We start from the raw sequence: 27579 nt of genomic DNA, 5'->3' as shown, positions 1-27579 counted from the left end.
AGATTCCAATCATATCTATTCCAAGTGGGTCCATATAATATATAATAGTTTTAGAAGCAAGGTATTCTTTGTGCTCTGTTTTCATGGGATATGTGTAGATATCAGATGCTCTTTTTTGAGAAAGCAACACTTTGGTGGTGGTGGTGGAGTGTGTATGTGTGCTTGGATCACTTCATTAGCATACTTGTTTGATCTTTTTAACCTTCCTATTTATCCTATATACATGAATTTTTTTATTATTCAAGTAGAATAAATTATATCTCCTTTCCAAATTTCAATAGCTGTGAATTTATCTGAATGTCATTTATAGCCTATTTTTAGTTCTGATTTTTTCTAACAGGTTGCCTTCCTTTGCTTAGCTGGGTTGTCTCACTCAAGGATATAATGTCTTATCTTAAGGTCTGGTTTGTTACTCTTCATTGTCTGACTTTGATGTTCTCTCTTGCTGGTTCTGGTACCTGAAGGGATTTCTGATGGCTCTTCTGACATTTTGAAGATAATAAGATCATAAACCAGTCAATTCCATGTCTGGATACTCATTCATCTGAAAGGTTCTGATCTCTACAAAGTAAGGCTCCATCCTCCAGTCTTCAAATCCTAAGAAAGAGGGAACTGAGGAAGCAGAGAAACCACTGAGTATCAAATCTGAGTCAGGGTGATGAGATTTCAGATGATTCCCTTATCCTGGGGGAGCCATGAAATTCAGTGGAAATAAAACAGAGCTACTGATAGAAATGGAGCTCTGTCCCATAGACATCTTAAACTCCATTCATTATCTTTCATCTCAAACTTTTCTTTCATTGACAAGGGTGTCACTATCAGGCCCTTTTGAAGATGCCAACAATTCTGGATATACAAATAAAGGAAGTTTCTTAACTGGAACCAATTACATAATATCCTCTTACATATACTTCACAAGGTAATATGATTCTCTTAGTAGTTCCCTATTAATTTCTGTATGGAGGAATACACAAATATGTACAGATGTTAATATACAACATGTGAATAAATGTTGCATATAATAAACCTATACAATGTATTTGTTCATATTTGTCTTGAAATTCTTGACCAAGTCAATTTTGTTATAGTTCTAAACTTGTAGATCTTGATATAGTTATCTTTATTACCTTGACCTCACTACTTACTATAAGATTCATTCTTTTTTTTTAATTTTATGTAAGATTCATTCTTAAGTGTATTTCTTTTCCTTTTTTCCTGTAAATAGTGTCTTTTAATAATTTTATGTAAATTCCTCTCTTGGTTTATGAAATTTGTATTAGCTTGAATGGAAGTTCTCTCTTTCCTCCTAGTAGGTATTAATAATATATAGAATGACTGATAATTATAGGTTTATTTTATATCTTTCTGCTTTACTAAAAGTATTATTTTCAGGGGGCAGCTAGGGGGCGCAGTGGATAGAGCACCGGCCTTGGAGTCAGGAGGACCTGAGTTCAAATTTAGCCTCAGACACTTAAATATAAATAATAATAATACCACTTAACCCTATTGCCTTGCAAAAAAAAACTAAAAAAAGGTATTATTTTCATTAAACTTTGCACTGAATGTCTGAGATTCTTTAAATCAATCATCCTATTGTTGCTCTTTGCTTTTACAAAAAATTTTCAAATAAATATTGGAGCATCATTTGTTGGGGATGTCAAAGATAATATTGATGAGATGTAGATTGAACTAGATGGTCTCTTAGGTCCCTAATTGCTTTTGGAGTATGAAAAGAACATTGTCCTTAGTCCCTACCTGAAGTGGATGAAGTTTTTTTTGCGAAAGGAGGGAATAAATACACAACCTTATAAAATAAGTGAATGGATTATTCTCATTTTACATCTGATGAAACTGAGGCAGAGATTAAGTGACTTGCCTAGGGTTATATAGCTATTAAAGGACTATAAATCCAAATTTGATTTTCCCCCAGAGCTCTTTTCATTGTGCCACCTACCAGCCTCTTTGGCATTCTACAAAATCTTATTTTGCCTTGGAGCTGACCTTGAATTCTTGAGTACTCTGCTAATAGAGCAAAAAATCTGGCAGGTACTATTGTGTTGGACTAGTACAATTCCAGTGACAGACTGTCTGCTTTCCAAGGCCCAGACTAGTCAAGGACATAATCCCATTGCCAATAGATTGATCATAGCAACCCATGGGTGCAGAATGGTTGAAAAGGAGGCTTGTCTATAAACATTACCTGCTGATAATCCAGGGACTAAAATGTATTTGTGCCACTGGAGAAACACTATGGATATTCTTATATATAAGAACCAAAAAGAACTTGCAGATCAAAAAAATTGCAGCCTAATGATAGGATGGTTCATATATTCTTCTTAGAGAGGCGAATAAAGCCATTGTTGTTATGGTATGTTCCAAAACTACAAGATATATAATTTTATGAGACACTGGTCATTCCATTTTGCTTAACGAAGATTATTAGTGACAAGATTGCCAAAAGATGATTACAAGTTATATGCCAACTTTCATTCCAAAGGATGAGGTAGAAAATGGTATGAATAACTTAATTATGCCTTTAAGCACAATATCTTCAATGAAAATGTAAACACAGGAGAGAATGACAAAAAAATCAAAATGTTGGAAAATCTGGCTAAGGAATAAGAATCTAAAGAACTCAAAGGCTTATATTCTACATAATACTTATATCTAGTTATCATTAATACTTCCTTCAGGAAAGCTTTGGGAAGTGCTGGGCATGGCAAGTACCATGTAGTGTCATGAAAGGTGAAATCAGCACCTTAGCAAATAAGGAATAATTGATTAATAATATGGGAACCCATTTTTCCCAATCATTGACGTATAGTCAAGAGAGAAGAATCATTATTATGATTTATTATTAGAATTATTATTATTAGAATAATAAAAATAAACAAAAAGTAGAACATCAAGATATGACACATAACAAAAACAATCACAACCTGACTTGTTTTAAAGGACTATTGTATAAAACGAAATATTTGTGAAGTGTGCCCCACAGTGTTTGGTAGATAGTAGATGCTTAATAAATGCTCTCTCCTTCCTTTCTTCCTTCCCTATTTTAATGAGACAATGTTGCCATACACATAGACTATCACTATTTCTTAAGGATAGTTAAACTGATATAGATTAGTTGCCACAGATGCATTCCCTATTGGTGAAAACCATAATGTGGACACTTTAAGCAATAAAATTCATGAATAATGTGGGTTTCCTAGCGAAAATTTCTATCAGTGAATGCCAAAATAATAATATGGATCCCTATCAATGAAAATCATGAATAAAGAAAACTAAGATTAGCAAAAGCCAAAGGAAAGCATGATGACCAGGACACAACTGGGATATGACCAGTAAATGTTCAAACCGTAGCCTTGAATGTCCAGGACTCCGGAACCAAATAGTGCTGATAGGGTACCCAGGTGTCTGGAATCCATGCCCAGTGCTGAGCAGAGTAAACCCTAAAATTACAGCCAATCCACACCAACATATTCTATAACTTCTCTCTTTGTCTTATTTCTATAATTATCACAGGGGATTGTGGGGAGGGTCTTGGTGGGAATCAGTTGTTATCTGGCAGCCACCCTGGATAGTGGGTGTGATTATCCCACTTAGATTATTAAACACTTATATATAATCAATTTAGAGTTTCCCAGCCTTTTTCAACTTTACATTTTTTTTTTTAGGTTTTTTGCAAGGGGTTAAGTGGCTTGCCCAAGGCCACACAGCTAGGTAATTATTAAGTGTCTGAGACCGGATTTGAACCCAGGTACTCCTGACTCCAGGGCTGGTGCTTTATCCACTGCGCCACCTAGCCGCCCCCTTTTTCAATATCATGTTGGAACCCTTCTTTGGGGGAGCCTTCCACTGAAGGGGTATTTTCAGACAAAGCACCATGTCCCCCTCATCCTCAAAAAACCCTCACTTCAGCCATTCATCACCATCATCATTCCATCTCTCTCCTGCTAAACTTGAGAAGGAAATCCATTGACTCAACTTATTTTCCTGTCACTCTTAATTCTCAGTCTGGTTTCTGACTTTTTCATACAAATGAAATTGCTCCATCTAAAGTTTTTAACTATCTCTCTTAATGACCACATCTAATGGTTCTTTCTCGATTCTCAATGATGAACATGATGAACTCTCCACAACCCTTAAGGCTGTTGATCATCCTCTTCTTGAATCTCTTGGTTGATAACTGTGGTGTCCCACATGACTATGAACTGAACCCATTTCTTTTTTCTCTATACTATTTCTCTCTCACTGCTTATTAGATATATAAAACTGAATATCCTGTACATATCTTAAACCCAACATGTCCAAAACTGAACTCATTATCTTTGCCCCAAAACTCTCCGCATTTCTCCTATTATTCTTGAGATGACCAAGATCCTTCCATTCCTCCAGAGCTTTGGGGATAAATGTACACATCAATGTACAAGACAATCTCTTAAAATTCCTTCTAGTTCTAACATTCTATATTTTGCTTAATACCTTTTACCTGCTTTTTACACATTTGGGATTTTTTTTTGTATATTTCCTGAAATATTTCTATGATGTAATGAAACATATCAAAAACAAATTATTCAAAAACAGGCAAAAATGTGATAGTAGTGATAACGTTGAACATAAAGTAGTTGAACATCTGTCAAAGCTCCTGGAAGGCAGTGGCCAGTATGTTTCATTTTCAGAGTACAGAGATTAATATAGGATGAGCAAGCAGGGATGGATTATGATCTGTATGGCATATCTTCTTACTTGCCTTTTCCCCTTAAACCAATCCCTCTTCCAACTTCTCTTTCTGTAAAGGACATGACCTTTTCCCTAATCACCCAGGTTCACAGTCTTAGTGGCATCATTAACTCCTTGACCTCCCTCACCCAATGTATCTAATGGGTTGCTTGTTTTGTAAATTCTACTGCCTTCCTCTCTTGCATCCATCCCTTCTCTCTCCTCACAAAGCCAGCACCCTCATCTAGGCCCATATGATTGCTCTTATTTGTAAGACTCCTAAATTACTCTTCCTGTCTCAAATTCCTCTCTACTTCAACCCTTTCCCACATATCCTTAAGTGCAGGTCTGAGCATATCATTCCCCGGGCCAAACTACAGTGGCTCTTGATCAAATTATTTTACTTTTATCTTAACCCTTTTAAATTTCTATTTTTTAAATTTCATATGTACATAATTATTAAATTAGTATTTTGACATTTGGCATATACCTATATGAGGGACAACTTAAAAATCTTTAGGAATTAAACAATTTAGAGGATGCTACTCTCAAGGCTCAAGGCCAATGATGTTACATTCAGACTATAGAACTTATCATTAGCTTTTGGGTTATTTTTTTGTTTGGCTCTAAGTTACTGTTATACTTTCATAAAAACATAATGTAAGCTTTGGATAATGTTCTTCTCTAGGACTTCTCATCTTGCTCCAGAACAAGGGCCACTTTGTCTTCACTCTTTAAAAATATTGTTCACACAAAGAATTGGAAATTGAGGGGATGCCCATGAATTGGGGAATGGCCGAACAAGTTATGATATATGAATGTTATGGAATACTATTATTCTATAAGAAACCATGAATAATTGGACTCTAGAGAAGCATGGAACAAAATACAGGAATTAATGCAAAACAAAGGGAGCGAACCAAGGGAATATTCTACATATTAACTAGAAGATTGATCAGCCTTGTGAGCTGATCAACCTTGATGGTCTCAGCAATTCAGAGAGCTAGGACAACAACCCTAGGAGACCAACGATGGACCATGCTATCCTCATCCAGAGGAAGAAAAACAACAAAACAAAATTAAAAATGCTTCAGAATTCACTTTTTAAAATGTTCTCTTATGTATTTCTTTCCTATCTCATGGTTTTCTTTCTTTTTCCTTAATCCTAATTCCTTACTCCCAAAATGACTGTAAACACGTTAATCTGTAAACATGTTAAACACAAATGTATATGTGTTTGCTGCTGAGAGGAGGGGGTGGGAACGAAGGGTGGAAGATTATGTAACTTTAAAATATGCACATACATGTAAATGAATGTTTAAAAACTGGAAAAATTGGAAAAATAACAGTTGAAAAAAATTTTTGAAAATATTATCCCCAGCTATTAATAGTAAATAGTAGTCTCCCTGACCTGATAAAGAAAGAAGCCATGGAAAACCTGAAAAAACCCAGGTCATCCATCTGACCAAAGTAAGGCCTTGCAGTGAACTCCAAAGACTCTTTTTCCTGAAGGGAATTTGAATATCAACTAGCTGATAATTTCTCTCTGCTCTGAGGACTAGTTCTAAACTATGACCTTTTGTTCTCACACAGTCTAACCTCTCCAGGTCTAGTCCTGTTAGATACAGATAAAAAATCTAATAAAAACCTATACTGTTTCACCTATGTTGAGTGACTATCTCTATTCAGGAGCCCCATTAGATTGCCTTGTATTCTTCTATCCTGACCACTTCATTTTGCTTCACTCTACTCTGGTCTTATACTGCATTGAGTCTGGGGGTTTTGTAGTTCCCAGCTGTGCCACTTCTCTCCTTTGAAGTATCAGTCTACCAGGGATATATATATGATTGATGATTCAGCAGTTGAACCTATATCCCAAATCTTGTTACTTAGGGAATGTTTAGAAAGCAAGTGCTGACTAGGGTTAGACATTTTCTTCAATAATGCAGATAAGGGATCATGTTGCTTATTCCTCTACAAGACCTCATTATTTCCAACTAGCATGTCTTGATTTAGATAAGCATTATTAATTTTGTCATTTAGTAAATTTCACACCTTTTATGTTTTTTACCCTTAAATATCTTTTGTTAGACATATATTCTTATTTACTTAGTTAAAATGTAAGGCAATGGGGTTAAGTGACTTGCCCAAGGTCACACAGCTAGGTAAATATCTGAGGTTGGATTTGAACTCAGATCCTCCTGACTCCTGGTTTGGTGCTCTGTCATCCACTGCACCACTTAGCTGCCCCCTAGACATATACTCTAAAAGAAAAGTAGATTATATTTAAAGTCACAAAATTGATTATTATATAAACAGATGTATATCTGGAAAGGCTTTAAAAGAAAAACTGATAACATTTCTGGTGATAAGATTAATGCTTCTTTACTAGGTCAAATGCCACCCTAAATGTTATTTATTGGCAAAAGATTAAAGAAATATTCATTTTTTGTTCACAGAGCAAGTTTATCCCTTGATGTTAAAAAACGCCAATTCAAGAAACCCAAATGATAAGAACACTCCAAGTTAGTAGAAAAAGAGAAGAAGAAATAATTAGATGACTTTGCAATTTTCCTTTAGCGGCATTTTTTTTGCAGAGGACTCCAGATTAACTTGTCATCTGTTCTCTTTCTCGGGCAGCCACAAAATTGAGCAGATCAATGGCTGTGACAACACCAAACACCATCTGCCTTTGATTGGAGTTACCATTGCTGTGATCTAGGGATTTAAAGAAAAGAATAAAAGAAAAGTGACCTTAGAAGGCTTAAGAAGGAACTGAACATCAAATCTTTCTCAGGAAGCTCTTACCCCAGATATTCAAAGAAACCAGAATAATACCATCCACCTCAGGGAACAGCTGGGCTTGTTAACTGTACTTCAGATGACTTTGCCCCAGCATGTTCCAAGGTAGTGAGAGGCTATCTGATGTTTACCTCTAACGTTGCCCAATCCTTAAATAAGGTATTATTTTTTGAATAAATAATTTTACTTGTAAGGAGAATACACAAAAAAATTCAATAGACTCTTTTAATCCTAAAATATTGACTACATCTCTGAATAAGTGTTACTTTGGCTAAAAAATAGACCAGCCAGCTGAAATGGTCTTAAAAACAACTCAGTGTTTCATATTTTCATCATTAGACCTCTGGAATACTGGTTAGTTATTATTACACAGGTTAAGAGATCAGCACAGTATTATACCACATTTACATGCTATAACTTATTCAGCCATTTCTCTAATGATGAGAAGCCCTTCAGATTCCCATTCTTTGTCACCTGAAAGAGTTATAAATATTTCTGAGTATCCATATAAATTGTTTTGCTTTGAGCCAATCTCTCCCTTAATCTACCCATCCTCAAATTCACCTTTCTTGTTTCTTCCTTTTCCTTGTTGAATGGAATATATTTCTGTACCCATTTGTGTGGGTATTCTTCCATCTTTTAAATGAGAGTGAAGTTCAAATGTCAGTCACTCCACCCTCCCTCCTCTTTATTTATAAAGGTGTTTACTTGTGCATTCTGATGACATGTGATAATTTTCACTAACCCTGTTTGCTTTCTAATATCTCACCAGGGTGCTTCTCTTTCCATTCTTTTCTTAAACTCATTAAGATCACAGAACCTAAGACCTTAACTAAATGGATTTCATTCAAAAAAGCTTCAGAAGGGACACACATATATATCGTCTTTTCCACATTTCAATGTAAGCTGTTAATCCTTATTTAGTCCCTCATCATTATTCATTCATTTTTACCTTTTTATGTTTCTCTCTACTCTTTTGTTTAAACTTGAAAATTTCTCCATTGTGCTCATTCTTTTTCATCTGGAATGCTTAAAAGTCCTTTTTTAAATTTTAACTCTGCAGCATTATGCTCAGTTCTACTGCATGTTATTATGGGGCTTACAGCCTCATATCCTTTGTGATTTAGAATATTATATTCCAAGTTCTCTTCTTCTTTATAGTAGTGGTTGCTAAATCAGGTGATCTTGATTGTGGTTCTTCAATACAAGAATTCTTTCTTTCTGACTGCTTGTAGTATTTTTTTTTTTTTGTTTTGATCTGGAACCTTTGGATTTTTACTATGATGTTCCTGAGAGTTTTAACTTTGAGGTTTCTTTCAGAAGAAACCTTTGGTTTCTTTACACTTTGCCCCATGGTTCTAAGAGATGTGGGTAGTTTTTTTTTTTTAATGAATTCTTGAAATAAGATATCTAGTCTCTTTTTTTTGTTGTTGTTTAGATGGGGTTCTAAGAGATGTGGGCAGTTTTTTTTTAAAATGAATTCTTGAAATAGGATGTCTAACCTCTTTTTTTTTGTTCAGACAGTCTAATGATCTTTTTTCTCCTTAATGTGTTTTCTTGGTCACTTGTTTTAACTTATGAAACATCTCACATTTTCTTCTTTATTTTTCATTCTTTTGACTGCATCAACATTTCATATCTGCTATTTGGTCCATTCTAATTTTCAGGGAGTTGGTTGCTTGGGCAAGGTTTTATATTTCTTTTTATTCATTTATTTAAGTTTTTTTGCAAGGCAAATGGGTTAAGTGGCTTGCCCAAGGCCACACAGCTAGGTCATTATTAAGTGTCTGAGACCGGATTTGAAGCCAGGTATTTCTGACTCCAGGGCCCATGTTTTATCCACTGCACCACCTAGCCGCCCCTAAGGTTTTATATTTCTTATGCCAAGCTGTTAATTCCCTTTCCAATTCTTTCTTCACATAGTTGTCATTTCTTTTCCATTTTTTTCAGTTATTAAAAAAAGACTTCTAGAATTCGGTGTTTGTGCCCAAGATGTATTATTCTCTGAGACTTTCCTTGTAGATGTTTTGATTATTCTCCTTTTGCATGTTTAGTTCTTGAGCATCCCTGATACCAAAACAACTCTGGTAAGATTCTTTTTTTAATATACTTATTCTTCTAGTATACTCCCTGACTTTATATTTAGGAGGCGCTCTATAACATTTCTGGAGGGAAGGTCTGGGTTGGTCTTATTGATGATGTTTTCCTAGAATATTGTAGTGGAGTTACAAAAACATTTACTTCTATTACTACTACTACTACTACTACTACTACTACTACTACTACTACTACTACTACTACTCCTCCCTAACATTTTTTTCTTTCTTTTTCTTTTTTCTAGGTTTTTGCAAGGCAATGGGGGTAACAAGGTCACACAGCTAGGTAATTAATATGTGTCTGAGACCAGATTTGAACTCCCATCCTCCTGACTCTAGGGTCGGTGCTCTATCCACTGCACAACCTAGCTGCCCCTTTCTTTTTTGCAGGGCATGGGGTTAAGTGACTTGCCCAGGGTCACACAGCTAAGCAATTATTAAGTGTCTGAGGCCAGATATGAACTCAGGTCATCTTGACTTTAGGGCTGGTGCTCTATCCACTGCACCACCTAGCTGTCCCTACTCCCTAACATTTGCAAAGCCCTTTGTTAGCATTAGCTCATTTGAGCTTTACTACCTCCTTGTGATATTTCTGATAGTATTATCCTCATTTTACAGATGAGGGAACTGAAGCTCAGAGAGGTTAAGGGTACATACCTGAAATCCCTCCCACTATTCCTGACAAGGACTGGTCTTGTGCTGTAGGAGCCAAGTGCAATTAAAGTTGAAATGTTAGAAAAATGATCGTGTCAAAGAAACCTCACTGGCAAGCTCCACTACTGGAAAAACACTCAAAACATTCACCCCACTATATTGAAGGTAACAGTAGGCAAGACACTATTTTTAAAAATTGCAAAACATCATTTTAATAAATTTACAACTAACAATTTTCTGTTTTAGAACATGGAATTTTTTTTAACCATACAGCTAAAATAGACATGCTATTTCTTTGCTATATCCAGTCCTTATGGCATAAGCAGTAATTTGCTCATTTTTCTTCAGTAATGAATACCAAACAATAAGCCGTGCAAAATAGCTCAATAATAATAGTTTATAATTTTTACACCCCCCCCACATACATTCTTTGGGTGGATTGATTTCATCAATGTGAGGAACTCCAGAGAAGAAACTATTCTTTCTAACAGCAAATCAATAAATGACATTTAACACAGTTTTGGAAAGTTAACTAGAGGTACTAAAAAATTAAGGGAGATGCCCATGATCATATAGCTAACTAAGCACATATGTAGTAAGGTTTGAAACCAGATCTTCCTGATTCAAAGGCCAGTCCTCTATCTATCACTCCATGTAACCTCACTTATATAGAGAATTTTTTAAAGCTAATAAAGCATGTCGTTTGGTCATTCTAAATTCATTTCTGATTTTCATAATGCCATGGAGTATACTGACCATGGAGTTTTCTTATTCAGTGAATTAAGGCAGATAGAGGTCAATAAGATCACACAGTTAGTAAGTATCTGAGGCTGAATTTGAACTAACATCTTCCAGATTCCAGTCCCAGCACTCCATCCACTGAGTCACTTAGTTGCCTCATAAAAACTAGTATTAGTTACAAAAATGATAATTGATGATAGAGTCAGAATTCAAACCTAGGTCTTTTGATTCTCAGTAGTTTTTGTAGTAGAAGATAAGGATTAATGAAAAAAAACTGAACATTTGTAAGGTAACCAAAATAGAAACAGATTCCATAACAAACTGTATTGGTGTGACCTTAGGCAAGTCATTGTATGACCTTGGGCAAGTCAATTAACCTCATTGCCTTGTAAAAAAATCCAAAATCAAAACACTGTATTGACTCAAATAGTTTCCAGGGTTTTTCCTTCAAATGTAAGATTGCCTTTAGTCTCCTGAAGTAACTTTTATAAAGAAGGTTGAACCCTTTCATGTATTTGACTCCAACAGAACAGAACAGAACTAGAAACCTGGGAATGTCAGCATTACAGGTGGACAACGTAGTTTAGAAATACAAGAAGATCTCAAGAATCTGAAGATAGCCTCCTACAGTTCAAGTAAGACCTTCTCTGCAACCTGGATCAGAATTCCCACTATCCATACACACTTTCACAATGCCTCCATTTTTGACACTTCCCTCCCATTCCCACCATTACTTTCCTTGCTTCTCAGAACTGGAAGGGGATTCAGAGACCCTTTAATTCAATTTGTAAAGAGGGTTAAATAATAGAAACAAGGGCACCATCTCAAGAAGGTTAATGTTAAAGTGAGAAATAAAAAGGGGAAGAAGAGAGGGCATGTTTCTTCTAGTCTTTTTCCCATATGCATTTTTTTTTTATTTTTTGGCATATAAATTGATTGTAGATTTGGAAAGCAATGAGAACCTGGCCTGAAGAAATGAGATAGAGAAAATAGATCTGGAGGAAAGTCACAGATGAGATCACAATTTTGCATAAGGTCAGGTCTGAGCCATGCACATCCAAACCTGCAAGCTTGGAATATGCAAGGGAAGGAATTGGTGGATCCCCATCTATGCCAGCTAAAAACTTTTTAGGGTAGGCCCCTAGAAAAGAGATATGTAGAATCTGTCCTCGTCCTTCTAGGAAAGGGAAAGACTGAAGGAAAGGGAAGGGAATAATAAACCTTTATATAAGGTATACTAGGAGTCAGTCACTCTGCTTAGTGCTGTATAAGTATTATCTCATTGATCCTCACAACTACCTCTCGAGGTAGGTATTGTCATCATCCCCATTTTACAGTTGAAGTAACTAAGGCAAACAAAGCTTCTCTATATGTGTCTAGAACCTGCTCCCATATCTCTAATGCTAAAGAATGAGGGGCAAGGGTGTTAAAGATAAAGAGATTGGGTTTTAAAAATTACTTCTTTCCAAAGAAACAATACTTAGAAAACAAATAAAATAAGGAACCTCCAAGGTCATTGGATTTTGGTCTTCTACCTTATCGCAGGTTCCCAGGATCTCTACTGAGGGAAGAACAAAGTAAACTTACACTGAATCTGTTCGTGAATCACTAGGGCAAAATGGTCTGTCTCCAAGATTCGGGAAAGCATCCCCAAGGTGTCTGTCAGATGAATCTGCAAAATAAAAAGTATCTCTGGTTATGTAGCCTATGTTTATTAGCTCCCCTGGAGAGTCCTACCTCACTCATACCCCTTTGAAGAATTGTGGGATTGGGGCAGCTAGGTGGCTCAGTGGATAGAGCACCAGCCCTGGAGTCAGGAGGGCCTGAGTTCAAATCTGTCCTCAGACACTTAATAATTGCCTAGCTGTGTGGCCTTGGGTAAGTCACTTAACCTCATTTGCTTTGCAAAAAAAAACACCTAAAAAAAGAATTGTGGGACAAAGGTAAGAGGAAAAAATTATGGGATTCTTGCCACCTTTAAGGTCTTTCAGTTTTTCAAATTTTGGTTATTTTGAATAGGTACTTACAGAAAAAAAAGAGAAAATATTCTTTCTGATTTAGAAAATAAAACTCCAATCACAGACTTTCAAGACTATCTGAAAATTCCAATACTCACCTTCTATCACAGATACATGAGCACACTCACCTGCAGCTCTTGAACAGAGGTTTTAATCTCAAAAATTTGGGAAACAAAATGGAGAAAGGTGAGAAGAGATGCACAATAGAAACTGATAAAAATGGAAAAAACAAACAAACCAGGAAATGAACAAAGACAAAGAGTCTGCCAGGGAGAAAATTAGGAGAAGAAAAACCTGCACTGACTAAATGCAAAACTCTAAATGGCTACTTTTTATCCTCAATAAGATTCTCATCCATTCCCCGCCCCCCCCACAGCCAGGGTGGACAGCTAATGATGAATTTCTCAGTGGATTTAGACAAGGATATGTAAGAATGAATTGTAATCTGAATTAAGGAATTATCTACATTAATGAGATCATAAACCATTTGAATATTTGAATATCTTAATAAAATTAAGATATTGGTAAAAAACAAAACTGTCAAAATAAATCTTGTCTGAAAAAAATCAAAAGATTAAATGAATAAATTTAACATTATGGTCTTAAGAAAATAACAAAAAAAATTCTTTCTAGCATTGATTGAAGCAGAAGCTTAAAAGATAGAGGAAAGGGGAAAAAATAAAGAGAAATAAAGGTTATTTTTCCACCAGCAAGCCTGTGTGTATAGTTTGTACTCACTACAAAAATGTATACATCTGGGAGATTGGAGACTTATTTTACAGAGGATATTGTCTTAAAGCAACCAATGAAAATGCTAATTATAAATGGACTGGGAAGGAAAATAATAATTAGAGGATATATGAGTTCCTCCTAAGTAACTCAAAAACATTCCATGTACAAAGATCATTAATTTACCAGAACTGTGTTAATTAAGAAAACCAAAAGTCCTTGATTTTGTTTATGACCACCAAGGCCAGGTTCCTTTTGCACAAATATTTGTTAAGCTAAACAAAAAGTTTCAACAGTGCTTTCAATTTTGCAATCAAGCATTTGGCAAACTTCTGGTCAGTTATTAAATGAGAATTAAAAATACAGCAGCAAAGTGAACAAATGTGACATATAAGGTGAAGCATTTCAGAACATCCCATCCCAAGGACTTTAACAATTTTTTAAAAGATTTTATTTATTTTTTACTTACATATTACTAAAATATTCTTGTTTAAAAGTAAACATAATACACCCTCCCCCCAAGAAATATAGACCCTCATGGGAAATAAAGTAAAGGAAAGAGAGAAGAATGTGTTTCAGTCGGTGTTCTGATCCCATCAGCACTATTGGGAGGAGCACATTCTTTATCCTAAGTCCATCACAGAAGCTACTCCCATATTTTTCCACAGTTGCTGTTGCTGATTGTAACTCCCTCCGTCCATTTCTCCCCACTACCATCTATTATATTTTCTTTCTCCTTTCACTTTGTCCCTCTTCAAAAATGTGCTGTGGGGCAGCTGAGTGGTGCGGTGGACAGAGCACCAGTCCTTAACTATTAAAGGGTAGAAAATACTCAAGAATAATTTTTCCTTATAGCTACAGTGATTACTTAAAATCAATCAATCCTCTATTCTTGTCAATAGAATTTTGTTGTAGACTTGACACATTCTATGAGAAATCTGAGTTTTCAGGATAATTTTGACATGATGGAAGGAATTCCAAAGCCCTATCAAAAGAAGGAGCCCATGTTTGGAAGTTTTTCCTTACCATTTCACTGTGATTTCATTAGATTACAAATTTTCAGGTGAAGAAATTTTCTCTATTAATTCCAGTCATCCATAGCCCTGGTGCAGGGCTTTGTACTCAGGGTCACTCTATATGAGTTGGACTTGAGCCCAATAGCTAAATGATATGAGATAAGGAGATGAGAGAAGGAGTTTCCAGAAAGGTCTTCACTGAGAGTTTGGGGAAAGGAGTTATCAAAGGAGACTTATGGAAAATCAAGAATGTTAAGAACCAGCTATTATGAATCTATTCAGGAGTAGAAAGGTTGTTTTTGTTGCAGCAAGGACCCAGTTGAAATTAGATAATAAATCTGTTGTGATCCTAACCAACATGGTTTCTAGGTATCTTACTGACTCTTTTTTTTTAATTTAAGGCAATGGGGTTAAGAGTGACTTGCCCAAGGTCACACAACTGGGCAATTATTAAGTAACTGAGGCTGGATTTGCACTCAGGGCCTCCTGACTCCAAGGCCAGTGCTCTATCCACTGTGCCATAGCTGCCCCTCTTATTGACTCTTTACCAGATTCAGATGTAGTTCCACCCATACTCTCCCCAGGGGAAGGATGGGGAGGGGTCTATCTGATCCAAGATAGAGCAGTAGGTTTTAAGTATAAAGGCAAAGGAATGCAAAGCACCTGGCTTCCAGCATGAATATGAACACACTGGTGATTATGCAAGAAGACTTCAGAAGCAGATCTCTAGGTAACAGGGCCATTGAAGATCAGTGTCTGGGGATAGATATAAATTTCCCAGTGTTTTTCTAGGGAAGCAATTGATTGCTGGGACCCTGTGTGTTTTTTATATGAAAGTTCTCCTGTCATCCTAGAAAGAACAGGAAACAGAAATCTTAGAGAGATTTCTACCTTTCTGGAAGAAGACAGATTTAGGGAATACAAAGAAAAGAGGAACTGGAATGAGAAGAGAGATGGGTAGATGAATGAAGGGCCATGGCTGTCATTGTGCCCATCATTATCAGGGTAGAATTATGTAGCCATCCCACTGTCTAGATAGAGAAAAGCCTGGAGCCATCTATTTGCAGGGAATGGAAAATGACAAAGTGGACATTTTCCTTCTTCCCTCTCTTCTTCTTCCAGTAAACTTGAATTTCAAAATGTTTATATGCTTTTTTAGAAGGTTTTTTTAAATGTTATATACTAAAGCTGACAAAGTGGTATCAATATAAAACTGTTAGTGCAAGGCAGCATTGGTTTATAGAAATTTTATTTGCTTAAGAAAGAGGGAGGGGGGTGGCTAGGTGGCCCAGTGGATAGAGCACTGGCCCTGAAGTCAGTAGTACCTGAATTCAAATCTGGCTTCACACACTTAATAATTACTTAGCTATGTGGCCTTGGGCAAGCCACTTAACCCCATTGCCTGCCTTGCAAAAACCTAAAAACAAAAAAAAAAAAGAGGGGGGGGGCTCAAAATGAGCCACAGATTAAATGATAGAAATAAGTCTGAAGTAATGATTCAGACCATTCAAGGCAGAACTGATACAGCAGGAGGTTTGGGGGTGGGGGGGTGGGGCTCTTTTTTCTACATACTTTCTCCAGAAAGCAATTTCTCCTCCTTTTTGGAACACATACATTCTGGAAAATAGATGCTCTCTAGAACATACACAATCAAACTGGTTAAGATTAATATAGAACTATGTAAAAAACTATTAAACAGAACAAATCCTTAACCCACTGATATTTGTTGTAGGTGTAAACATCAATCAAAGATATCAAAGAAAGAGGAGAAGGATCCACATAATTAAAATTATTTACAGCATCTTTTTTATAGTGGCAAAGAATTAGAAACAGAAGATATCTATCAATTACAGGAAGGCTGAACAATTTGTAGTATGGGGAAAACAATGGAAAACTATTATGCTATAAAAAATGATGAAGAGGAGTGGCTAGGTGGTACAGTGGTAAGAGCACTGGCCCTGGAGTCAGGAGTACCTAAGTTCAAATATGACCTCAGTCACTTAATAATTACCTAGCTGTGTGGCCTTGGGCAAGCCACTTAACCCCATTGCCTTGCAAAAAAAAAAAACCCTAAAAAAAATTAAAAAAAGATTAAGAGTAAGGTTTCAGAAAAACAGGAAAGACTTGTATGAACTATACGGAATGAAGTGAGCAGCATCAGGAGAATGATAACAGCAAAATAATCAACTTTTTACTCTTTTGGAATATGGCTAATTCAGAAAGTTGATTTAAATAATTACATATTTATATATTATAATTATATATTTTGTACATATATACATGCAAAAATATTCACATATACTCATTTGTAATGAGTTTTATTTTTCTTTTCTTCTCAGTGTTGGGGGAATTAGAGGGGAGAGGAGAGAATTTGGAACTGAAAATAAAACTGAATTTTTTAAAAAATGATAGCTTCTTTCTCTACCCCCTTTTGTTTAATCTTAAAATATAATCAAAATTTTTAAAAAAATTAGAACAACCAAGAAATAATATCATAAATAGAAACAATCTCAACTTTATATTCAGCAAAGGACAAAGAATCTATGTTGTCAATAGTAGGTCCCCTTTGAACCAGAAAAAGGTGTTAATTTGCAGTGAAGAAACAATATAAAAGAGAAATGATATTCATATATGCTAGGTATCTTGGTATAGTGGAAAGAACAATGAATAAATTGGATTTCTATTCCTGGCTCTGATACTAACCAACTGTGTGTAACAATAATCCTCACATAAGAACCAAGTTAAGGAAATGTTATGTGAAAGTGCTATGTAAATTTCTACAATATTAACCACAAATATTTAGGGGCTGATTTCATTCTTTTTTTTTTTATAAAAAAGTAGGTGAGGAAGAAGAGAACTATTATGCACTTAAAACGATGGTGCTTACAAAAGGGAAATAAGGGATGATGGTAGAATTTAATATCTCAGCCAAATTTCAAAAGCTGATATTTTAAAAAATTTTAAAAGTGATAAAGATTGTAGACAAAACAAATGTAAGTGAAAACTGAGATAAAGAGGCATAAAACACTGTAAGTAACAAAACAATATTGGTATTTATGGATACACATAAATACACATTGAATGAAGAACATCTAAATGCTTAAAGGAAAAACTAAACTATAAAGACTAAATAGCAAAATAATAATTTTAGATGGTTTAAATATGTCTCCCTCAGGCTTGGATAAATTTAACAAAAGAAAATTAGAAAGAAGTTAAAGATCCTAATGGAATATTAAAAAATTTAGGTAAGACAACCTATGGCTATTACTGAAGAGTAAATTTAAGGAATGCATTTTCAGCACAAATAGGTACAATACTATATACTATATAACAACTAACCATATACTAGAAAGTATTAAAAAGCTTATACTAAAAAACATAAAATAAGTGCCAAAAGGTAGAATTAGTAAACATGCTTTAAAAAACAGTATAAACTATAAAATGCTATCTATACAAATCTGAGATATTTATACTTTTGTTTTGAAATGTTCTAGGTAAGAAGAAATTCTCCCCTTTAGCCAATGTGACTACAAGGATTAAGAATCTGACCTATGTTGGTTATGAGATCGGTGAGTGTGGTAGGTTCATGGTGCAAAAGTATTTAGCCAAGGGAAAAAAAATACTTTGCTTCATTGGAAGGTATTTTGTTCCAACATAATCAAGGCTATACAGAATTTTCTCTTCAAACCTCCCACTAGTTCCTAATTAAAATTAAATAAGAGGGTTGACTAAGTAAGGAAGTACAATAACAGCTCTTTTCTTGCCAGGACATTAGCCATACCCTGCCTAAATCCAAACCTGGCTAGGAAAATGCTTCATGGCTTGATAATGATTCCATAAATATATCAACCAACCTTCACCCAAAAATTGAAAATGTAGCTCAAACCTCACAAGTTTTTCTCTCTCCTGCCATGAGGGCAGGGACTGTTTTATTTTTCTCCCTATCCTACCATCCTAGCACAATATCCTACATAAAGTAAACACTGGACTTTATTTAATCTATAAGATTAGGGGTAGCTAGGTGGTGCAATGGATAGAACACTGGCCTTGGAGTCCAAAGGACCCGAGTTCAAATCCAGCTTCAAACATTTAATAATTACCTAGCTGTGTGACCTTGGGCAAGTCACTTAATACCATAATGTTAAATAAAAAAAATTAAAAATAAGAAATCACTTGAAGAGAAGGTAAACTGAATTCTTGAATACCCCCACTATAATTCTGCTCCAATCTCCAGTTATTGAAATCACCAGTCTTTAAAGGCTAAGCTCAAGTGCTATGGCAGAGTAGCATTTCTCTCCAGGCAAGAATGATCATTCCTTCTATAGTCCTTGAACAGAACTTCCACCTTATGTCATTACTTTATTAGAGGGTCTGCACATAATAGATGCTCAATCAATCAATTCTTGTTCCCTTCCTTCCCCCATATATTATTATTTTAGTATAATCATTTGAACATGTCCTTACCCCCTCACTCTCTAATAGACTATGAACTACAGGAGGATATGTACTATGATTTATTTAATCTTTATATTGTTCTCTGTGTTCACTGCAGGCACTTTATAAATACTTTGTGTAACTTGAATTTCCAGGGTTATAATATAACATAGATAATAAACCTATGAAAAGTCACTAATGAGTGATCAGTTTTCTCTCTAGAAGGTGTTCCTAGTCTTTCAGAGTACACTCTGATAGGAAAAAAAAGACCTATATAACTTTAAGGAAAGGATTGAGTATCTGATTGTATGTGTCTGTGAATAAATCACATTTTTACCTTACGAAATTGCTTATAGATGACTTTGCTGACTTGGTCCAAAGGCTGAACTTTTCCGGCAAGCAAGGACGAAAGCATATTACCAAGAGTGACCATTCCCAAGATCAAACTGTAGGGATATAGAGAACATAAGAGATATATATCTAAAATAGAGGGATGTTAATCTTATCTCTCAGGTGAGATAACATCAGCAGAATGCTCAAAAGGCCACCAAATAGAAATGGTTTTGTCCTTTGGAGCCTTTATGTTTTTTTTTTTTATTAAGAAACAAAAGGAAGACACAAAGAAGGAATAGAAAAGGAAAAAGGAATAAGGATATCTCATTTCTTTATTGATCATTTTTGACCTTAAAACTTTTCATCTGATAAGCAATAGAAAAGACCTGTATAAATGTCATTACTCACTAAGTGATCAGAATTTTTGGATGATTATCTAATAATGGAATGAGTTGGTGAGTATTTTGAAAAAATACACAGGAATCTATGGTATGTACAAACCTATCTTGTATCAAATTCCAGCCAATAGTAAATAACAACCAGAATTCCAATGTTCCCTAGTAACTAAGTTTGTAGTAGAATTTAGAAACTGACACTGATCAATCCCAGGTCACACAGCATCAGGACTTTAAGCTCCAATCAATTAGATAACCCAATGATTTTGCCAATTAACAATAAGGAATTCAGTTGCTTAAAAATCCAGTAACCCTTTTTATTTCATCTTCATTAATTTAACATATCACTAACACTCAATGGGTACAATTTGAATCTGGATTTTCCTCTTTAATTTAAATTGGCTCTCTAGGACAGGGCCATATCTTCTCTAGTACTTAGTAAAACTAGCCTCCTATGTGAAAAGTAAGACAAAACTTGATTAATTTTAACTGATGAATGTTTAAATCTCAAATGACAAAGATCATTTGTTTATTAATCTGATATCTCTCCCAACACTTAGCACAGTGATTTGCCTACAACTGGCATTTAATGAACAGCTGCTAAATAAATGAATGAATTGTCCACATGTTCCTCCGTTTTGCCACAATGTTGAATGAACTGAAGGAAACCCCTAGTACATGAGTGGATTCCTTATAATGAATTTATGAGCAAACATACTAAAGTTGGACAGGATGCATTGGCATCTGCATCTGCAGAGAGATTGCCTATTAAAGGAAATCACAAATCCATTGGAGTATTAGAGGACTGGTTGATAGGGAAAGACGTCTTCTCGATCACCAATACTATCTCAGTTCAGTGAACTCTATAGCAGTGAAAATGAAATGCAGATCATTTTATTTTCTGCAGGATTTTATATAAGAAAAAGTCATTCAAATTTTTTTTTGGAGACAAAAAAGAAAGACCTAGACTTACCCAGATTCATCAACAACTGGTACCTGGTCAAAACCCTTCTCTCTGAGGATTTCAATAGTTCGTTCACAGGTGACTGTTGGCAAGACAGTCAAAGGTGCAGAGAGGCTTAATTCTTGAATCTTGAGGTGCCACCACCTGGAAAAAAAATGACAAAGAAGTGTGTATACCTGCAGATTGAAGAGAAAAAGAAAAGTATAACCAAGATAACTGAAGTATTTTCACTAAAAAGAATTATACAAATGAGAAAATATGCATTGATTACTCACTTGGTTGCTTATGACACTATATCTCATTAAAACATCATATCTCATTCTTTAAGTATTTTTAGCTTCTGGAAATGAATTCTCTCCTCAGAAGGTTCTTTGCTCTCTTTTGTCATACCAGTCAAATTAGGTAGATTACCTACTGTCTGAGATGGCCAAATACTGGCATTTAGAAATCTGGAAAAAGGTTTTTCTTACCATGGTTTAGTAATCGTGATATCTTCTTCCTTCATAAATCCCTTCTGAAGCATCCATTTGTCACTCAGAAATTTTGACCTATAAATCAGAGAATCTAAGTTAGCAATTTCTAGAGTTTTAAAGACCTCCACAGATAATTAATTCAAAATCTAAAATTTTGAAACTATTGTTTAAATAGTAAATTGAGAGGGTTGGAATATTCTGAGATGTATGCTCTTAGACTCCAGAATTAATAGAATAAAGTTGTGAAAAGCAAAACAATTATCAAGATGTTCAGAGAAAAGTACTCTTTCTCTTCTTCCTGAGTGTTCTGCCCCTCTCTCCTGGGGTAGGACAAACCCACTGCACCTAGGCAAGCCCAGGGAACCTCAGGATGCATCTAAAGGGCATCCACTATTCCCTATGACATCTCTATCCAAGGCTATTGGTGAGCATAGATTCCAGGGGTCAGAATGATCATCTCTGATAGGAAGGGAAGAACATTTATTAGTGATTTAGTCCCGACTCTAGAACTGCTAATGTAATACACACACACACAGAGACACACACACAGAGGAGGGGAAGGGGAACCGTACATGTAATTCCTCACAGAATCAGGTAAAATGACCACACAGCGCTGACCCTCCTTCAGATCCTTGGCAGCCTTTATTGCAATGGACATCGAACTGCCAGAGCTGCCACCTGCCACAAAGAACCAAGTAAAAAATGGTATTTATTAATGTAGCTCATATTCACAATTATGATTAACTAATACTGGGTGCAAACTACTGGTTGTATTAAGGATTTATAATCTCAAATTTATGAACTATTTATGGCTTTTGATATAATAAACCACATTTTTTTCCTTTGACTAGTCCTTGGTGATACCCTCTTTTGGATGGGATATTAACTGATCTTTTCCAATTCAGTGGCCACTGATGGCTTTTCCAAAATTTGTTGGCATATTAAGGGCAGCACTTTAACGACATCATCTTTTAGGGTTTTAAATAGCTCAGCCAATAAACGAGATGAACAGAACCAGAAGAACATTGTACACCCTAATAGCAACATGGGGGTGATGATCAACCTTAATGGACTTGCTCATTCTATCAGGGTAACAATCAGGCATAATTTGGGGATATCTGCGATGGAGAATATCATCTGTAGCCAGAGAAAGAACTGTGGAGTCTGAACAAAGACAAAAGACTATTATCTTCAGTTTAAAAAAAACCAACATAATCTTATTATGTAATTTTCCTATCTCTTATATTTTATTTTGTCCTTGAGGATATAATTTCTCTTTCAACACATTCAACTTAGATCAATGTATACCATGGAAACAATGTAAAGACTATTAGACTGCCTTTTGTGGGGGATGGGGGGGAGGAAAGCAAGAATGGGGGAAAAATTGTGTGTGTGTGTTGTATGTGTGTGTGTGTCCCACTTGGCTTCATTCATTCATTCACCTAGATCGGTAAATAGCCTGTCATGGTTATCAGCGAAATTAAGCTCTTTCTTGTAAAGGTCTTTTGTATATTCTTGCCACTTCATCTCTTCTGGTTCTGTTAAATCCCTATCTATCATCTTGTCCTTTCATGTATCCTCCCACATTATAATACAGTTCTACTAAGCAATATTGAGTCACCCCTAGCTGGGGTGTCACCAGATTTTATCCACAGTGCCCTACCTCTTTACTTTTCCCTCCCCAGGTTTTCCTCGTCACCTGCCTCCTTGTGTACAATTAGAAAGAAGTTTCTAATTGGTCTTGCTGACAAAATTTGGTCATTTTGTGGCTTCTACTTTCCTTACCTGCTATATTTTAAATGTTCAATGAGCAAATAATTTCTTCACTTCTGATTTGCTTTCTAAAAAATATTTCAAATGCCTCTTTATTAATTGAACCTCCATCCTTTTTTTTTTTATGTTTAAGCTCCTATTTTGAAAGGAATGTTATCCTGGGCTGAATTCTGAGCTCCTTGCTCTTTAGAACACTTTTCCTTTCCTTTATTTTTTGAATTACCTTTCCTTTATGTTTGAAAGTCTTGGGTGGCTAGGTGGCACAGTGGATAGAGCACCGGCCCTGGAGTCAGGAGGACCTGAGTTCAAATCCGACCTCAGACACTTAATAATTACCTAGCTGTGTGGCCCTGGGCAAGCCACTTAACCCCATTGCCTTGCAAAAACCAATAAATAACTAAATAAATGAATAAATACATTTGAAAGTCTTTCTACTGATTGCTGACAGAATTTGTTGCTTCTGAATGCATTATTAAATTTATCTACTATGTGTCTTGGAGTTTACAGCCTGGGGCTGTTTTTTTTTTTTTCTGAGTGATCTGTGTATTCTTTGATTTGGCATTTCATTTTCTGATCCCAAAAAACCCCAACATTTAATCAAGAGTATATTATGTGGCCTTGGAGTCAGGAGTACCTGGGTTCAAATCCGGTCTCAGACAATAATCACCTAGCTGTGTGGCCTTGGGCAAGCCACTTAACCCCATTTGCCTTGCAAAAACCTAAAAAAAAAAAAAGTATATTATGGGGCGTCTAGGTGGCGCAGTGGATAGAGCACTGGCCTTGGAGTCAGGAGTACCTGAGTTCAAATTTGACCTCAGGCACTTAATAATTACCTAGCCGTGTGGCCTTGGGCAAACTACTTAACCCCATTGCCTTGAAAAATCTAAAAATAAAAGAAAAAGAGTATATTATGTCCCAGATACTATGCTAAGTGCTAGAGGATACAATTACTGTTTTTTTTTTAAAGACAGTAGCTGGCCTCAAGAAATTTACAATCTAATGAAAGTAGACAGGAAAGTGAAGTTGGGGGGAGTCTAATTTGTAGCAAGTGTAAGGGTATCTTGCTGAAACAAAACAGAGTATCAGATGCAGAATAGAGTGAATTGAAAGTTCATTTTATAAAGGAATGCATTGGGAAAAGTTTGATATTCCATTCTCTGACTCTCCAGTAACAGGAGACTGAGTGAGGTTGGGTCAATTAAAAAAGGTTTGAGTTTGCAACATGGTGATGGGATTTGAATTAATGAAGTAATATAGAAGGGTTAAGAACTTCTATGATCAGAAGTTCTAGACAGTTCAGTTCTAATATTTCCTACATTATGTAATAAGATTTTGCCCTTTCCTGTTTTTCTGGGAGATCTATGATCCTTAGATTATCTCTAGGCATCTTATCTTCAGATCAGTATGCTTTGTTTGCATAGTGAGCATATTTTTAAAATACCATTTTTTCTGCCTTTAGATTATACTTCAATCTATTGTTCCCTCTTTTGTTTCTTTTTTTTTTGTTTCTTTTTTTTAGGCTTTTGCAAAGGCAAATGGAGTTAAGTGGCTTGCCCAAGGCCACACGGCTAGGTAATTACTAAGTGTCTGAGACCGGATTTGAACCCAGGTACTCCTGACTCCAGGGCAGGTGCTCTATCCACTGTACCACCTAGCCGCCCCTCCTCTTTTGTTTCTTAAGAGAGACTTGCTATGCATATTCCAACTTTTCTATTCTGGTGGGTTTTTTTTTAATTTAATAATATTTAGTTTTTTCTAATTATAGGTAAAAATAGTTCCAAATTTTTCTCTCTCCCTCCCTTCCTTCCTCTCCAGGACAGCAAGTAATCTGATATAGGTTATACATCTACAACCATGTTAAACATATTTCCATATAAGTAATGTTGTGAAAAGAAAGGATCAGAACAAAAGGGAAAAACCACAAGAAAAGAAAAACAAAAAAAAATTTTAAATAAAAATAGTAGGCTTTGAATTACATTCAAACTCCATAGATTTGAATTACATTCAGACTCTGGATATAAATGACATTTTCCATCAAAAATCTTTTGGAATTGTCTTTGATCCCTGTATTTCTAAGAAGAGCTAAGTCTATAATGGTTGTTACTGTGTTCCTATGGACAATGTTCTCCTAATTCTGTTCACTTCACTTAGTATGAGTTCATATAAGGTTTTTCTGATATGTCTGCTCATCATTCTGATAGTTATTTTTGCTGTGCAGGTCATAAACTCTTTTCTCATTTTCATTTCTCTTCTGAATACTATTATGACTCCATATCATCCCTACATTTCAGAATCCTCTCTCTCTCTAGTGTTGGATCATTTCCCTTTCTTTTGAAATATTTATTCAGAGATGCCTAAACTCATATAGCAGATCTAGAGGCTATTATTCCTTTCTTTGTTCCTGTTTTTCCTAGTAATTTATCTAGTTATGTTCAACATTTCTCCTGAGATCTTGGGTCATTTTGGCTTTCCCCCCACTTCCTGATTTTCCTTATTCTCTGATGGTATATTTCAAAGTCTTCCAGACTCTTCCCATGCTGGGCAAATCTCTGCCCAAATGATTGCTGGGTGGTCAGCACTGGCTCTAGAATGTCAATTCATGCTTTGTTTTAATCCAGCCTCAGTCACTTACCTAGCTGTGTAACCTTGGACAAGTCACTTAACCCCATTGTCTTATAAAAAACAAAAAACAAAAAAAATTAATTTGTTTTGCTTTGTTTTTTTAACTTCTTTTTTGGTTTCTGGAGGTCCCAGACCACAGAGATAAGTAAAGTTGCTTTAACTTTGGTTGTATAATTTCTACTTTAAAGAGGCTTGAGGAGTTGTGAAAATTAGAAAAAAAAATCTTGTCTTGTTGCTCACATGACTTACAATGATATAGATTAAAAAAAATCTTTTCATACATTTACCTCAACAGTATTTTATAAGCCTGTGAAAGAAGTTTATGAGCAGGTATTATCCTCATTGTACAGATAAGAATATTGAGGGTCAAAAACATTAAGTGATATGCCCAGGTCAAAAGGTATCAGAAGAGGGAAATAAACCCAAGTCTTCATGACTCTTAGCCCAGTTCTCTTAAGTTCACTTAAGAGTGAAAACAGAGAGAGACCTTTGTTCTTAACTTTAGAGATCTAATCTAACCCTCAAATTTTACTGATCAAGGAAAGGAAGTTAAATCTTGCCCAATTATCCTGGGTTTGACTTGGTCTAGTTTATCTGCCCTCTAGTCCTATGGTCTTTCCAGAACACCATTCCCAGTTTTTAATCTCAACAATCTATGAAGGGAACACCAATAGTAGTATTTAAATTTATGATTAAAGCTAAGAGAATTACAGGTGACCTAAGTGGCAATATCTTTGTAGGCCTTAAGAAGGACATTGTTTTCTTGGACATCACTATGAAAATAGACTCTTTGCTCTGTAAAATGAGATGCAGCTATACCTACTTTATAGGACACAAAGTCAAGAGTTTTTCCCATTAAAGAATTATTATGTTTCAAAACACAAGGCAGAGGCAGCTAGGTGGTGAAGTGGATAGAGCACTGGAGCCCTGGAGTCAGAAGGACCTGTCAAATCTGACCTCAGACACTTAATAATTGCTGACCTTGGTCAAGTCACTTAACCCTACTGCTTTAAATAAATAAAATTTAAAAAAAAACACAAGATAGAAATTAAAACATTTATAAGGAATTTTGGAAATGCTTGCCTATTAAAAAATAGGAGTAGTATTACTTTCCCCAAATTCTATTTCATTTCCAACCTGTACACAGCACATCACTCATAGTAGAGCTCAGGATTCTATTCATTGACTTACCACAGAGTAATCCTTCTTGGGCAATTAACATTCGGGCAAAAGCGAAGGCTTCCTCATCATTGCTCTTGTACCACTTATCAACCACCTGCAACCAGGTTAAAAAGAAACGAAGTCCCATATTACAGTTTGGTGAGTAATCACTGTATGTGATTTAGGTGGGGTGGAGAAACATTTTCTCACAGACAGATGAGGCTGCATGGCTTAAACTAGACAAGTCTAGATGCAGAGTTAATGCTATTTAGTCATTAACTTCTGATTGGGTTAATTCCTCCTCTATTTTCTGGTTCAGGTTTGAAATCAATCCTACTAATCCTTTCATCACAAGAAGCTTGTCAGATCTAATTCTAGTTCTTCAGGTCCAAAATGTTTTCTACATTACCCCAGAGATCATTGCTCTGTACTGTTGGACCAAATTCTGTTCTTACTCTCTCCAAAGGCATCCTCTCTAGAGCCCTCCTGAACAAGGTTGATCTCTAAACCTCTACCTTTTCTAGTAACTAAATACAGTCCTGATCTCTTGCCAAAATTCAGTTCCTGCCATTTACAAAGCACTTTTTCTCTGCCCTCCACATACCTTCTTTCCACTTATACTACAACAGTCCTTTATGAGGGA

The 27579-nt window shown here is 35.6% G+C and overlaps 1 protein-coding gene across 2 annotated transcripts in view; it reads right to left on the bottom strand.

Moving 5' to 3' along the window:
- Positions 1-5974: 5974 nt before the first annotated feature.
- Positions 5975-27579, bottom strand: part of CBS (cystathionine beta-synthase) — a 44957-nt gene continuing 23352 nt past the window's right edge. Inside the window, exons 10-17 of one of the 2 annotated variants that reach the window (XM_074213889.1) lie at positions 26967-27051; positions 21953-22058; positions 21378-21455; positions 20917-21051; positions 19553-19661; positions 12606-12690; positions 10281-10322; positions 5975-7443 (exon numbers count right to left, since the gene is read on the bottom strand). In XM_074213889.1, coding sequence (XP_074069990.1) covers positions 7334-7443; positions 10281-10322; positions 12606-12690; positions 19553-19661; positions 20917-21051; positions 21378-21455; positions 21953-22058; positions 26967-27051 — 750 coding nt within the window. In that variant the 3' untranslated portion in view covers positions 5975-7333. The remainder of the gene's footprint in view (positions 7444-10280; positions 10323-12605; positions 12691-19552; positions 19662-20916; positions 21052-21377; positions 21456-21952; positions 22059-26966; positions 27052-27579) is intronic. The other variant, XM_074213890.1, reaches the window with a different exon arrangement.

Source organism: Macrotis lagotis, chromosome 1, assembly GCF_037893015.1.
Source record: "Macrotis lagotis isolate mMagLag1 chromosome 1, bilby.v1.9.chrom.fasta, whole genome shotgun sequence".
Lineage (NCBI taxonomy): Eukaryota > Metazoa > Chordata > Mammalia > Peramelemorphia > Peramelidae > Macrotis > Macrotis lagotis.
This window is presented reverse-complemented; position numbering and strand designations above follow the sequence as displayed.